The 16,596-nt window shown below is 35.2% G+C and overlaps 1 protein-coding gene across 14 annotated transcripts in view; it reads right to left on the bottom strand.

Annotated features, from left to right (window-relative positions):
- The window catches only part of Lar (tyrosine-protein phosphatase Lar), an 855,139-nt gene that overhangs the window by 79,111 nt on the left and 759,432 nt on the right, over window positions 1-16,596 (bottom strand). For 9 of the 14 annotated variants that reach the window (XM_074118628.1, XM_074118646.1, XM_074118638.1 and 6 more), the window contains 2 exons: window positions 13,430-13,622; window positions 641-756 (listed from right to left, as the gene is read on the bottom strand). In XM_074118628.1, coding sequence (XP_073974729.1) covers window positions 641-756; window positions 13,430-13,622 — 309 coding nt within the window. Of the gene's footprint in view, window positions 1-640; window positions 757-13,427; window positions 13,623-16,596 lie in introns of all 14 variants that reach the window. The other 5 variants (XM_074118655.1, XM_074118675.1, XM_074118695.1 and 2 more) reach the window with 1 other exon arrangement.

Below are 16,596 nucleotides of genomic sequence, written 5' to 3'. Positions count from 1 at the left end.
GCACATGACATGTGATAACGCGAACTACATGAGACAATTAAAGGTGTCTCATCCTAAATCCTTGTAAAGGACACGTTCAGCTGCCCTAAGACACTGTCCCCCTCATCTCTCAGCAGCTACAACAGGCCTCACTTTGGCTTTAACGCTTATCAAATTTATACTTTGTTGTCAACTTCTCTTTTCTATGTAATAGCATAAATCTTGCTTGTTACACAAGAAAAAATCTTATGCTCTTTCAAATCTTTTATCATTCAAAAATATCTTGTAACATGCCAGCCACAAAGTCAAAAAGTGATTGTTGGTTTACCTATTTGATTGGACCATAGGAAAAGTTAATGCAAAAGCGAAATTGGGGATAAATCCCTAACAGTTTGCAGCTAATTGACAGGTAAAAACGAGAGAAAACTTCAATTGTGAAATGAATGCTTTAAGTATAGGTATATGAGAATGAATAGCATTTACACCAGGAACAAGCTAGTATGTACTATTCAGTGAGTTAACAACAATATTTCCTGTGAAAGTAAAAAAAACAGACGTTCATAACTGAGGGACACCAATATTGTTTAAGAGTTTGAAAAAATGATGATATCCAAGTTGAAGATGAGCAATGAGGAACAACAGCACCATTTCTATCACTTACCTTTAACATATAACATGGTAGACTGGGAATATTCAGTGCCGATCTCATTTTCAGCCACACATTCGTATTTCCCGAGATCATCTTCTATACTGTTCGTAATCTGCAATGCACCTGCAACAATATTAAAATTAGTTCGAAATTTCTTTGTATTAAATGTAAAATTGTTTAAATTAAGAGTCAAAATATATTTTTTCTTTTTGTTTTCTTTTTTTGGCATTGGCTTTCGCCATACAGCCAGCATCGTCTAGGTGCTCATCACTAGAATATCACTCACTCTCCATTCTTACTTATAAATACATTCGCTTCACACATTCTGCCCTCTACTATATACAACTACTCGTATTTACATATACTACAACTAATGGATGGATCAGTACTCTATATTCCTGCCATCTTTATCACGTAATCCTTCTGTAATCATTTTCTTCCATTCATTATATAACTTTTAAATACACTCATATTTCATTGCTAGCTCAGCTATAGACTCAAGCACATAGATGTTGGTGGAGAATATTATGTCTTCGTGGCGAAATGGTGCATCTAAATACCTGTATATGTCGTCAAACATTCGTTTCCTTTCTACCACATAACGTGGACTTATCATTATTATATGTTTGAAATCCTCCTCCTCATTGCAATCTACGCAAAGAGGAGAGGACCTTCAAAATATATTAAATTTACTCATAAATCAAGACATACTGAGAGAAAAGTTTATTTTTTAAAATTATGTCTTATCCAAACAAGATTCTGTATCTTCAGAAATGAATTTTTAATGTTTAGGCATTACAAGTTCCTCTAATCTCAGATGACCTCATTTCTCTTCTTTGCAGAAATTTATTTGTTTTTTCAACTCTTTATAACAGAGACATAAGATTTATTATTTCTTTTTACTTGAAAGAAAAGGTTGTTATAATGTACTTTAAATAAGGAAGTGAAGGTGATTAAATTTCGAAATTATGAAACGCTATTAGGGTTTCAAAAAATTGAGATGATCAGTTTGTCAAGTATACAATCAAAGGGAGGACTCTTAATTATATCAGACATTAAAAAAAAGTTAACTAATACCTATTCCTTTCAGGCAGGCTTTACGTCCAAACACCAAATTAAATGTCGCGGTTGGAGGTGGTTTATGTACTGACAATCAAGAGAGTACTTAAACCGTCAGGACAGAAGACAAGAAACCTTGGATGTAGCAATTTAAAAAATGTTATAATTGTTAATAGCAAAAACCCTGAAGATGACCTAGGTCAAAGCTTGGCGAAAAATAAACAAAATTATGACTGAATTTGGCAATATTCTTTCTTTCTTGATCATCCAGTTTCTTGATTTTGATCAGATCAATGAATCAGTCAAGAAAAATTATGAACAATACCCTACGACTTATCTTGATTAGCTCAGATGTCTATTTAATAACTTTGTAAAAATTATTTGTTTTTCCTCCTCCACATAAGTATAGTACCACTACAGCGACAAACATTTAAGTCTGGTTTTGTTTTTAAAGAGCTCGGGAGGAGGCAAATATGACAAAAATTCTTAGATGTACTCATCTCCTACAGAGGATTGTCTACATTAAATGTACAAAATCATGATTTGGTCTAGTTGATTGTTGATTGTAAAAATATTGTCTCAGATCATTTTCTAAATGTCCGATTGACTCTTAATAGTTTCCATCCACGAGAAGAGCAAGCATAGGCTGTGGAGTAATCAGAAGTACACAGAAATTATTGTTACTTTGGGTTGGCTGAATAGTAACGCACACATACTAGGAGGGGGGGAAAGAAAAGAGTTATCAAGTTCAGACAAAAAGTATATTAAGTACAATTCTTAAGCTTCATAATTATGTATTACTTTTCAATGTAGTCACCATTAACGCGAATACATATCTCCCAACGTGAAACAAGTTTTTTCATTCCGTCACTGAAGAATTCTTTTGATTTTTCTTGAATCCAGGAATTGACAGCTGCCTTCACCTCATCGTCTGAGGAGTAGTGAGTACCCTTGAGGTCTCTCTTGAGGAGAGGAAACAAATAAAAATCGCGGGAGGCAAGATCCAGGGAATAAGGAGGGTGTGGAATTGGTACAAAATTCAGTTTTTCCAGAGCCTCTGCAGTTTCGCGCAAGGTGTGAGGATGAGCGTTGTCATATTGCAAGATTATTGGTGCCAAGCTGCCTCTAACACGACAATCTCGACGTCGGAGGTTTCTTAGAGTCTGTACGTACCGAGAAGAATTTACCGTAGCCCCTGGTTTCAGAAAATCGGTCACATAAACTTGGTGAGCATCCCAAAACACAGTCAGAAGAATTTTTTTTTGGCAGACGATTGTTTTTTGAATTTTATCGGCCGAGGTGAAGAAGACGCATGTCGATATTCAGTGCTCTGCCTTTTCTCTTCTGGGTCGTAATGATGGACCCTGTCACAATATTCAAAAGAAAGTCGATAACATCACGCTGTTTATCTCGCAGTGATATAGCACCAGTACACGTGTCCATACTTACACGTCTAAAAATACACTGGCTGAACGCAGCGAGTTCAAACTGCGCATACATAATAAGGGGAAATATGACTTCCAAATGCCACCTCGCGCGCTTTTTGAAGCTCTTCGTTCGCGCTCCGCAAGCATGTGTGCATTACTTTTCAGCCAACCCTCGTATATTGCGCGACTGTAGTTTAAGTATGTTATCAAAGAATTTGTAACGCTTTAGAGACAGCAGAAGATTGGTATCAGTCCCAGGGAGATTAAGGAACTCCATTTAAGATCATTTCAGATGCTGGAAACACCTTTTAAAATGCTATACATCAACCTAAATTCTTCTCGAGGTTTCTGGAGTTCAGAAGAGCAAGTGAACTTTACGAAGAAGGTTGGAATAAGTTTGTTTTTGGTCATGAAGACCAACCAGAGAACGTTCTGTTAGTTATACGCGTTGCAAGAAAATTGAACAACGAAGTGCATACCTTTATTGGTTATGCACAATTCTATGCAGTTTTTAATATGCATACTACCCTTCGCTGAAAATTTGGCCATAGAATTTTAAAAAAAGCTCACAGGTAAATTTAATTTACTGCCATAAACTCTCCATTAGCAAAGAAATTTATAATGTCCAATACGTTTTCACTAATTTTAATTGACCAACCCTTTTAACCAATTTAATGCTATGTCTAGACATAGAATATTTTCGCAGTTTCAGTAAAAAATGTTTAACTTTCAAGTAATGTTTGACAATCAAAATTATTTTAATGAATTTGCAGCAGCGTACATTTCATTTGGTACATATCAATTAATTCCATTCATGAGCTTCTGTGACACTGTCAAAAGCGTTTGTAAATGTGTAAATAACGCCCGAAGATGTCGGACAGGACTTTGACATTTTAAACCTAAAAGAGAATAGTTCAACACCACATCCATCTTGGATCTGAAATTATTCTTTAGCAATCAGAGATCAGATAAATGTTGGCGGTTAAATTAGAAAACAATTACATTTAATAATAGAAACCTAATTAGACATAAAAGAGCTGGAGGTAAGGTTGTAGCATTTTTCTCTATTTTCAGTTGATTTTGCTAAATTATTTCCTTGGCTAATTCTCAGATCCGGCCATTAAACTAATATATTTTCAAAAATGTCCATATTTTAATAATAAATGATAATAATTAATTCTCTAATTAAAGAAAATTTTCATTACGACATTCATTTGAGTTTCATTAATATGATAACCATTAGCTTGGAGGACAACATCCTGAGGTTATAGTGGAGTGGTTTAGGTTAAGTCCTTATCTTTGTTATAGTTGGCTGTTTGTTTAGGATGTTATTATTGACTTTACTTGAAAACCTATCAGCTAATTACCTACCGGCTTCTCCATACCCTTCTCTAAATGTGTATACTTTATTTAATTAATTATTATTTCTTCATTTCTTTAACAAAAAAGGTGACATTTTGCAAGATAAAACAAGTTTTTCACAAGAATGTTAGACCTTCTACTGAAGTTACCAGGTGTGATATCTACGCCCTTATTTCATTTTAAGATGGAGAAAGGTAGGGTCGCCTACGCACCCATTCGACCTGATCCCATTTGATCTACTCTCACTGGCTCTAAAAACGTGTTCTTCATTACTATACTCTTTTGTTACCCTTTTTATTTTATAAACGAGTACTATAGGAACATCGTAAGAACTTGCCACTGTAGATGTAATTATCTTCCTTTTCGGCTGTCTTTGCTATATAAATTTGAAATGAAACAGGAAATGCCCAATGATGATGAGATGGTTACGAATCAGCAAAAAGGTTAGTAAAAGAGAGGAGTTGTCGTAAATCCCAAATGGAAGCCTCTCTCCCTAATCATTCTCCGGATATAACTGAACAACTTTTATCAAAATGAGACCTTTTTACAAAACAGTTAGCTAATTTTTTTTCTACAGGAAATGAACATTTACTGAAACAGCAGATGAAAATATTGTTTCTGTAGCAGCAGTACAACAACAATATACAGCTAATACACGAAAATAATCCGTTACCAAAAGAGTAAAAACGCTACGTTTTATTGTGTTAGTTTCAGTGTAAAGAAAATCACGTTGATTTTAGTATTTAATATGGACAAAAAGCAAAAACCACTCTTACCAACATGAGAAAAACTTAACACCAGCAAAAGGGACAATTGTTAGGGAAAGCAAAGAGGAAATTGGAAAATAGGAAACATAGGTTACGAACAATGGAATAAATCGGTAAAAGAAAATCGCCCCCTATTGTACTACCCGGCCAGAGCTTGCTCAACGGGTGACTGGACAAACAGGAAAGAAGTCAGGCAGCCTCCTTAATTGAATTCAAATTTAAATCTCGAACTACAACGCGTAGTTTCTAAATCAAGAAACCACGCGAGACTAACCTACTACGTGAATCTCTAGAATTCAATTTTGGGCCATCAATAACTATCAAACAGAAATTACAACTGCGCAAGTGTAGTAAGCTACGAAAAGCGCCAGCCTTGATATTCTAAAACGTTCATGCTTGTCTTTACGTACAGCGCGAGATTGATTTGTTTTTATTAATCAAAGCTGCGTTTTTTATGATGAAATAAAGATTATTATAAAATACTAAGAAAAGAAATGTTTCCTTTTTCAGAAAAGATTTTGGGTAAGGATTGGCTCAAAGGAGAGGAAGCGACGCCAATGTATAGACTGCAACTCTTCTTTCTAAAAAATCATAACTCAAAACGGGTAAAGTGCTTAAATTATTTAGAAAGGACACTGTCCGTAGGCTGGCAGTTCACTAGAAGAGTCTCCAGTCGTCAATGACCTCATGCGCGCCTTAAAAACATTAAAAAGAGAAGGGGAAACCTAAATTATGGTATCTCAGTGAAACATTAAATCTATTGCTGAGCCACAATCTATATATCAATGGGATTACACTCTGGCAGCAACCACCTGACATTCACCACACCGATTCCATCATTAATTTCCATTTTACAGCAGCCCAGAATTTAATTATGAATACATTTTGTTAACTTCATTATTTCCAGAAGCATAAAAATTAAAAAAAAAAAATGATTTTTCACCATTAAAAACATGGACCTCATTTACCAAACTTTCAACATTCCCCGCAGCTTTGCTAAACAATTACTTAATGAAGTAAACTGAGTTTTATAATCATTTTTTAGGCATTAGGTGCAGCTAAACATCGTTTTTACTGGTCGGAGGTAGTTAAAAAATGCTTTACTTCACACAAAACATACTTGCAGACATAGAAAAACCGAGGTTTGGACGATCTCTACAGCTTAGAACCGCTGTAACGGGTTGGCGAGTATAACGAACAGCAACTTTTAAGCGATATAAACATATGTCTTTTAATTCCCCAAAAATAGTTATTTATTTAACAAGTGTGGAATGTAGTACTTTTCCTCACGCGAGGCAGGGTTTGCACGCACGAGCGAGCGAAGCGATGCGAGTGCAAGTGCAAATTGCCGAGTGTGAGGAAAATACGAGGGTCGTTTGAAAAGTCCATGCAAAGTGAGAGAGATAGCACCACTGGCGCGTATCGAGGTTATGTTTAGTTAGTAGCATCTCTTGGAAAAACACACACCAAGTTTCAGCCAGATCGGTCTATATTTTTGTGTTTGGCATTCGTTTGAATCGAGGAAGTCGAGTGATTTTCAAAAAATGGACGAAAAAGAATTTCGTGTGTTGATTAAACACTACTTTATGAAAGGCAAAACGCCTCAGGAGACTAAAGAGAAGCTTGATAAACATTATGGTGACTCTGCACCTTCGATTAGAACAGTTTATAAGTGGTTTCAAAATTTTCGGAGTGGCCATATGGGCACAAGTGACGCTGAACGTTCTGGACGCCCTGTTGAGGTTACTACTCCAGAAATCATTGATAAAATCTATGATATGGTGATGGATGACCGAATAGTGAAGGTGCGTGAGATTGCTAGTGCTGTGGGCATCTCGAATGAACGGGTACATAATATTTTGCATCAACATTTGGACATGATAAAGCTATCCGCAAGATGGGTGCCGCGATTGCTCACGCTTGACCAAAAACGAAATCGTGTGAAGTGTTGCAAGGACGGTTTGCAGCTGTTCAAGAAGAATCCGCAGGACTTTAAGCGTCGTTTCGTCACTGTGGATGAAACATGGATACATCACTACACTCATGAGACAAAGGGGGAATCTGCGCCAAAAAAGGCGAAGACCGTTCCTTCGGCCGGAAAGATTATGGCGACTGTCTTTTGGGATTCGCAAGGAATAATCCTCATCGACTATCTGGAATAGGTTAAAACTATTACAGGTGCATATTATTCATCGTTATTGGACCGTTTGAAAACCGAGCTGCAAGAAAAACGCCCACGATTGGCCCACAAAAAAGTCCTTTTCCATCACGACAACGCACCAGCTCACACCTCAGCAGTTGTGGTCGCAAAATTAATGGAAATAGGGTTCCAACTCGTTTCACATCCCCCCATATTCTCCAGACTTGGCTCCCACGGACTACTATTTGTTCCCCAATATGAAGAAATGGCTGGCGGGAAAAAGATTTTATTCAAACGAGGAGGTGATTGCAGAAACGAATGGCTATTTTTCAGACTTGGACAAATCCTATTATTCGGAAGGGATCAACAAACTAGAGCAGCGTTGGACGAAGTGTATAAGCCTAAAAGGAGACTATGTTGAAAAATAAAAAAGGTTTACCCCAAAAAATTAAGTAGTTTTTTTTTTTGCACGGACTTTTCAAACGACCCTCGTACTTAACACTCGAGTTAAATATTATATTTTTTCTGCAACCATTAGATTTATTAACTAAAAAAATTAAAAATTTCATTTTTACAGTCTACAAAAGGTAATTTATTTATTATAAACATTTATTTTTATATTACAATTATTTACATTACTTACGTATTTACATTACTTATTACATTTTCTGCTGTTTCTTTTATTGATGGAGGAGTGTTTTCTAAACAGGAATCACTAGAATCCATTTTAAATTTCTATAAGGTAACACTATAACCTTTTTAACTGTTATAATTAAAAATATCTAATTATTTATTAAAGTATTATTTTTATTTCTATATTCCTTTCAATTTTTATTTTATTTTTAATATTCGTTTTTTAATTATTTAGTTACGTTAAATAAGCTTATTAAAGTTTTACAGAAAATATTTATGTTAATAACAAAACTTCTTGTATCAAGGAAGCACAATAAAGTTTTTCCACACACTAGTGCGGAAAGTGACACTAATGGGAATTTTTCCCCACTAGTGTGGGAAGTTGGGCATTACACAGCTGATTTTAATTGAGTAATGAGAACTTCCCTACATGGTTGCAGAAAAAAGGATTTAACCCAATCAATCATAGTGCCCAGAAAAGAAACCTCAACTATTTCTAGCGACAAACTTATTTAATTACCCACGCACAATAGGAAGGTCTTAACATGAAGCAGCTCTGAATCTTAAAACTGGGCAGAGCTATAAAATGTTCGCTCTCAGCCGAAACTAACTAAATTATGATGAAGGCACGCTCCAAAAATTTGACTAACTTTATGGCAAAAATGGTTATTAAAATATGGAGGATTCTGGTTGCAATATACCGGAAGTAAAAGGTCCACCATTTTTCAGGAAGCGAAAATCCGTGAGTACAGCCAAAAGGTCATCCCAAACAACATGTTTGGTGTTGATTTCTTGAAGTTTAGTGTTGTGAATCCTACAATATAATATTCAATTACTAATTAATTACAGAATCGATAAGTAAACGGAAATTACTGTTTTAATAAACCTTCTAAAACGGAGTGCGTCTTAAATTCAAAAACTAAAATGCTAATAATTCTTTTTAAATGTAAATACCTACTAATGAATTATAGAAACTATCTATACACAAAAGAGCAGTATCTTTTGTTCAAACTTCAATTTATTCGAAGGAGCAAAAATATATATCAAATTCGATAAATAAATAATTTTTCTGGTATTTATGTATTAATTTTTAAATAAATACTTTTGCATTCAAGAGACTTCCTATTTCTGCAATGCAGATAATTCTATCGTCTGAACTACGATGTCCAAAACCTGAACATAATAGTTAAGACAACACTTTCCGCACTTGTGACAAATTTTTTCGTGTGTTTTTAACAAGTATTCTACTTAATAACTTTGATCATTCTCTTAATTTTCAGACTTTTTACAATCTTAAACAGCAGAACTTGTCATTGACGCATGGAATTCGGAATAGAAAATGTTACCATACAGTAAATTTGTATCAAAAGTCTTGCATGGCCTAAAAATTGAACATTTCAATAGCAAATCTGGGTCCAAAAATAGTTGGGAGAAGTTTTTCTTTTTTTTAATTGTTTTAAATGTTATCAATGGAATTCATCAGAACAATGGCTGCCAGAGAAGCTAGAAGGATGTGTTTTACAACGATCGGCCCCTCCCTTAAGCCTATTTACCACGCTTTTCAATCACTTTCCGCCTCTCAGGCGATTGGCAGGAGAGAGCGTATGTGAAAGAAAGGGCGGAGTAGCAACGAAACGCAATCACTGAGAAAACATTGTCAATCACCATCGTTCCTTTGTGTCTCACTCCAGGCTCCTCATGAGGAAGTCAACACTTCTCCTAACGATACTGTCTCTTAACTAAATTATTCCTAAGAACTATTGCGAAGAACTATTAGTTAAGGGCGCTTCCTATAAAGAAAAGAAAAAACATAAGTATTAGGTTGGCTGAGTAATTGGAAAATGATTTCTTTTTTTTAAGACGCGTGTCCACATCTGAGGTTATTGGCGCTCGGAGCTTTTTTTTCATGCACTGCCGGCCTCCGAACAGAGTTCTTTCGTTACAGACAACACTGTCCATCCCCAGACAGTAGCCAGTAAGATGCTCCTATGAAGAGAAAAATCTAAGTGCCAGAAGTTCGATTCCAACCAGCGATCTCCGCATTAGAATCCAGTATTCGGTAACCCCTCAGCTTATCTCTTTCCTAAAATAAATACGTGTTTTCCCAGATGTGCAGAATCTTTAAAATTAACTTTAGTTACCAAGCTACTATCGCATGTTTAGGACACCATCTTTTTTCTTTCTTCATCGTTTCTCACTTGTTAGACACTAGAGATATTGCAATTTCATTTGCACGGCTTAAAGTTTCATTGAACATCTTCCATTTTTAGTATAAAAATTATGATCCAAATAGTGACTTTAAGTAGAAAAGTGCGGATAGTTTTCTTTTTTGGAACAAAGCTTGTTTGTAGTTTCAAAGAATGGAACTAATTTTTTCCATCACAACGTTAGTTCAGTCTTGGGAAAACCAATAACTGAAGGTTGAGATCGTTTATTATTATTTGGTACTCAATCATTATTCGTCAGTCGGGAGGAAAACCCTAAGTTTCCAATGCCCCTCTGAGTCCACCCAGCTACTATAAATAAAAATCAGCCCAAGGTATTTTTCCATACCCAGGTAAGAGATGAACAATTCTGTCAGACAGACACCCAAAAATTTAAGGTCTGAGGAATTAGGACCAAGTTAGCCAGAGTCTACTCAACCGAACCACTTCTTAGCATCTCTGTAGGAATATCTTCGGACGTGGTGGTTGTTCGGCATTGTGTACAATAAATTAACTCTTACTTCGAATAAATAAATTGAACTCATCTCTGAAATAAATATAAAATTTAAGAAGATATTTTAAAAGAAAATTAATTTCAAATATCTATAAAGCCAGAATTAATAGGGCAGAATACTTAATTTAATCATATTAAAACCACCCATTAATAACCTAAAACAACGAAAAGTAATGAATGATTTATACTTCCGTTTTAAATAACAGAACGCTCTCCTTTAGCAGGATAAATATGAAATATAAGTATATATTTTTTTTTAAAGCAATTTTTATTAAACATGAAACTTTATAATAGCGGCTGGCCTTGTTTTAGTGAGGACAAGCCCTCTAATCTTAACATGACCTCAGTATGTAACTACTAAAACATGCAAAAACCACACATCACAAAAACTAATTTATTTAAGAATGAATACATTTATGAAGGAATATTTTTACCCCATGCTAAATATAATATTCCCAAGAAGTAAGCTTGCTTAAGACCAGAATACCTTTTATTACCCAGGGCTAGATAAATATTTGAATACGTTCTTTTATTCCTCATTATTTGTAGATTGTTCTAGGGTCTGATCTACTGGCACTGCTCTGGAAATCAGCCTCTACAGAACCATGTTCACAGAGAGCAGTCTTTGTAGAGATATTTTTATTCAATCTGGGGTCATTCGCAGCATCTAAGCATTTAGTTTGGCGAGAACGAGTTTGGCGTGGACTTAGTGATGGGTGATGGGTGCCTAATAATCTTCTTCGGCTCCATTGGATCTAAACTCGAGAAAAATCCTGTAGAGAAGGGTGATCAGGTACAGCAGGGGATGTAGCCAGCGTGTTGCATCCGTTTCTTATGATGAAGGAGTAAGAAACAGCCTCTTCAAGCTTGGCGATTATCTTTGACTGAGCCGAAGCCCCGGCAGCGGTTCTGGGAAATACCTCCACTATCTAAGACCCTGGTGCCTTTGATATGGAGAAACATAAAATCTCATTCTCTTAGCATTAATGCTTAAAGTTAATGACACTCTGCCAAGATACGCTTACCGACTCAATCTCGCCTTAGGCTTGTTTTTTGTGGACTTGTAACTCTAGTTTGTAGTCGCGTAAAATGGCACATCTTTTTTTATCCAGTCCCTGAGCTGTCTATGACAATGGAGTGACAGAAATAGCCTCTTAAAACCTGATGGCGATGTAATTTTAGTCCTAATTTAACACTTTTTCATGTCGTTTAATTATTTAAATTTCTTAAGCCCTTGCTGAAGGTTTTGACCTTTATCTAAAAACTGTTCTTATTACCGATATAGCAAAATCTGCAAAGTATGGCATATCTTGCAACCTAAACCCTTTCTTCTTGTACATATTGTTGAATTAAAAGCTAAAATAAACACCAGTGAGCTAAGACTGCAACGTTATGTGCTATTGCTGTTCCTATAATTCTATATTCCTCTTCAGAGAGTTACTTTTTCAGTAGCCATGTTAAAAGAAATGGAGAAAGAATAGAATATGAGTTAGAGAGGATAAAGAAGAGCGAGGGACCACGTGAATAAGAGATAAAGGAAGTAGGAGAGTACGGCGATGATAATGGAGCGTGGGGGCTTTGAATGACATTTTAAATTATTGGTAACGGTTTGGCGACAGAGCCAGGAGTTGGTAATGCTCATCATTAGAGGTCCAGCGCTGTCGACCAGGGTTTGTCGTCAAATCTAGCAACTTGAGCTGATGATATTCTTTGACACTTACAAATTGAGTATAAAAAGAAAAAACTGAAGGAGGATAGTATATAATATTAGAGAGAGCAACTTTATTAATATCCCAAAAACAATTTTTCAGATATATCATCCTAATTAAGATAGTAAGTTCGTTTTTAGTGCAGCTCTACGAAATATGATACTTCTACGATTCTATTGTTTCATTGGCAAAAAGCAGATAAAATTGATTTGATGCGAAAATTATTTTGAAATTTTTGTAAGTCAGAAAAATATAAGATAAAAAAGTGCCAATGTTTTTTCGTTTTTCAATAAAACTAACCATTTTCAAATTTCTATAAGTCTAAGGTGATTATCCATTCAATGCGCACAATCATGAGGAACGTAATAGATCGAGGCCAACAAATACAACTAGAGAAATAAGTCTGTCAGGGTTTTCTAAAGACATTCTCCTACTTCAAGCTGAAGGTATTCTCCAGTCTCTGAATATTTACTAACTTAGTTTCAACAGCCCTTAATATAATGTAGGCAGTGAAGCAGCAAATTAAAAGAGACAACTCTTTGCAGAGAAACAAGACAGCGGAATCACCATTATACAACTTCGTTGCCTCAAAATGTTTCAAATAAAGGCATAGGCACACTAAAATTAATAATAAATACTTAAGCAGATTAAATAAAATAACAATTTTTGAAGAAACTGTTAAAATATATAAGAAAATCTGTCACCCGTGAGGAGGTAGCAAAATGACCAATAATTCAAAAAGAAGAAAATAGTTTTACTGCTAGCTTAGGGAAGATTGTCAAAGAAGGACACTTGATCTTTAGGATTGCAACATGAAAGGTATATTTGGAGCAAAACTCGGTCAGCGGTAAAAATGTTGCATAAAAATCTGGTACGAATTACAACTAATTTTTTCATCAGCTTAATTTACAAATATACATATTCCAGAAAATTATATAATTTCGCTAGAATTCTCTGAAAAATCATTATCTAATAGATACTTACCAGGCATATTGGAATCGAGTATAGTGTATCTAGGATTCTTTCCTATTTGTACTGGTAACATTTCCTTAACCCATCTAATTGTTGGCGAAGGTTTCCCTGTAGCTGCGCATGCTAATACCGCAGTATGGCCAATTTCCACTACTTTGGTACTTGGTGACTGGGTGATCTGTGGAAATCCTGGCGGAAGTCGGTCATCTGTAACAACAAAGCAATCCATTAGTTGACAATTAAAAATTCAGTATTTTACTATCTAATTTTTCAGATCCACCATTGCAAGGAACCATAATTTTGTTAATTATCTTTGTACACCAAATAAATTTCTATTAGTTAACTATAAATCGTAGTAATGGAAAATGTTCTTATTGAATAAAATGAAAATTCCCTCAATGTAACATGTTTTATGAAAAATGAAAATGAAAGAGCTTTAATAAAGAGGGAATTAACAGCAGAAAAGAATCAAGGATGTTAAGGTAAAAGGGTGAATTAAGGATAATAAGTGAATTCCTTTCGTCAGAGTGAAAGGCAAAGGGCGTAATTATGTGTAAGTAAAACCATTGAGGTTGCTTTTCGGAAAATTAGGACCAACTGGTTTTCTAACTTATGGATTGATTCCACTAATAAACCTTCTTTAGAGAAAATCTTTAAAGAGAGATAGTGAACAAGGGAAGAAACAAGAAGAGTCTATTATAAAAAAGTGCGCCATCAGATTATATCAAGAGTTATTAATGGAAAATACTTCAATAACCAGCCAATAATTCCTTTTACCAAATTAAATGGATCATTAACAAAAATAAGATCAAGTGTTATTTAAAATAAGTGAATAGAATTTATCTTTTCATCTATTTTTTTACATTCTCAAGGTATTAGCGACCGCAGCTTTTTCAGGACACTTCCTCTGTTCAGCACGTCCCCGGACCGTGAACTATGGTTAGGCTCCTGAAAAAGCGAATATCCAAATGCCAGCTTTTTTGAAACGTATTCGGGATCACCGAAATCTTAGACCAGAACGTTACTACTGAACTAATTCCCCTTCTTCAATTCTTTCTTTTTGACCTCCTTATTATTGTATCAAACTTTCTTTGAAAACATAACCTAGTGTAAGTAAACAGCAAACAGTTAAGGATATGCGTTTAAATTCATTTATATAAAATTTAATTCCTTACTTCGCCAAACATTCCTATGCGAGATCTTAATTTCAAACTTTCTTTCGGAGAAAGGATCCTTTTAATAAAGGATTCGCAAATGGATAAAACAACCAATAAATAAATGTAAGGCTAAAAAATAACGTGCATTTCTTTTCTCTTGGTTCTATTTTCGCAAAAAGCGAACGAAATCGAATTTTTGCAGTCCGTAGACATCAGTTTGAATTATGTAGTTTTTGCTTCATACGAAGTACAAATGAATACCAACGTTTCAAAGATCCGTCCATTTAGGACATCAATATAAATGTGTACGTGAACATATCGGCAGACGGATATTCCATGCCGTATGGTACTTTTATACCCTTGTATTTTGTATTTTCTATTTATTAAATAAAGTATTATTATTATTATTATTATTATTATTATTATTATTAGACATCAGTTTGAAGTTTTAATGGACTTCATCTGTTGATGACTTCAGCAATTTGCTATCGTTAGGCAAATCCTTTATAGTATGTTATATTTAAGAAAGAAATTCACCAAATATATTTGTAAAGATGAAGAATCTTCGCTAACAAGATATAGTTTCGATTTATACAGAAGTATACTTCATTGCTGATTGAGAATCGTGATTATAACCTGAAAATTGTAGCCTCCAGGTAAGAAAAATATTATTTTTCAGCGTCTGATTGTACCTTTAGGAGTTTACCATTTTAGTGATGACTGATTACTGTTGGTACGCCCAAATTAAAAGTGTTGAAAATTGCGAATAATAGCAAAAAATAAACCTACTAACTCATTTCTTTTATCCATTCAAAGTAAGTTAATTAATTTAATAAAATATAAGGTTTTTTTTTATTTCTTTGGTGGAAAGTGTGCCATAATCTTTTAAACCGCTTAAATTTCAATTAATTTTTACAGTAAATTTTTTTTTTGTTTATAATATACACTCAGTGACAAAAAAAACCGGACACCTGTAGTTATTTGTTTATCTTCTTTAATAATTAGGTACAAATGTTAGCAATGATCTTTGAGCTCAAACTAATCATTGCAGACTAGTTGTTTACCATTTATCACTGATACTTATTCTTTTAAAGTGTTTAAAACGGGTTAACAGATTTTTCATTTTTTTCTTGAGTCAGCTTATCAAGTGAGTTTTTTAATTTTTTCAAATTATATTCTTTGATTAAACATACATTTTTGCAAAAATTTAATTAAATTGACTTTTTCCCCTAAAATGATGGTTTTAAGTCGTGAAGATCTTGCCCGGGCAGATGCTTTGGCCCACGAAGGGCGTAGCGTACGGTACATCGCTCAAGTCATAGGTGAGCCGCGCTCTACCATCCACGATGGCCTTCAACGACTTAGGACCACCGGAAGTCTCGATCGAAGAGAAGGTAGCGGTCGACAGCGATGTACGTCGCCTAGGTACGATCGTTTTATTACTCTTACAGTCTGCGAAATCGTCATGTGACCGCTCCCGTGATACGTAGCGAACTACAAACGGTCCGTAATGTCAGGGTGAGCTCTCGGACAGTCATTAGAAGGCTTCAAAAGAATAACTTAGTCTCTAGACGTCTCGCATCAGGTCCTCTTCTACTGGAGAGGCATCGAGTAGAAAGGAGACTTTTTGTAAATCAGTATCTCCATTGGACACTTGAGCAATGGGGGGCTGTTCTCTTCACAGATGAGTGCCGGTTTGCTTTGTGGCAATCAGATGACCGGGACGGTGTATGGAGAAGACCTGGTGAGCGCTATGCTTCATGTACCATGCGAGAATCCCAACCTTTTCAAAGGCAGCCAATTATGGTATGAGGTGGAATCAACACCCAAGCCCGTACCGAACTAATTACTATACAGAATGGATCTTTGACTGTTCGACGGTACATTGAAGAGATTCTTCAGGAAGCTGTGGTCCCATTTGCTCCATTTATTGGGGATAACTTCGTGTTAATGCAGGATAATGCTCGACCGCATGTTGCTCGAATTGTTACCCATTACTTGGAGGATGTTTCAATTACTACAAT

The sequence above is a fragment of the Rhodnius prolixus genome, unplaced genomic scaffold, assembly GCF_049639745.1.
Source record: "Rhodnius prolixus isolate KJV_2025 unplaced genomic scaffold, Rpr scaffold_1, whole genome shotgun sequence".
Taxonomy (NCBI): domain Eukaryota; kingdom Metazoa; phylum Arthropoda; class Insecta; order Hemiptera; family Reduviidae; genus Rhodnius; species Rhodnius prolixus.
Note: the sequence above shows the minus strand (reverse complement) of the source record. Positions and strands in the feature narration are given on the sequence as shown.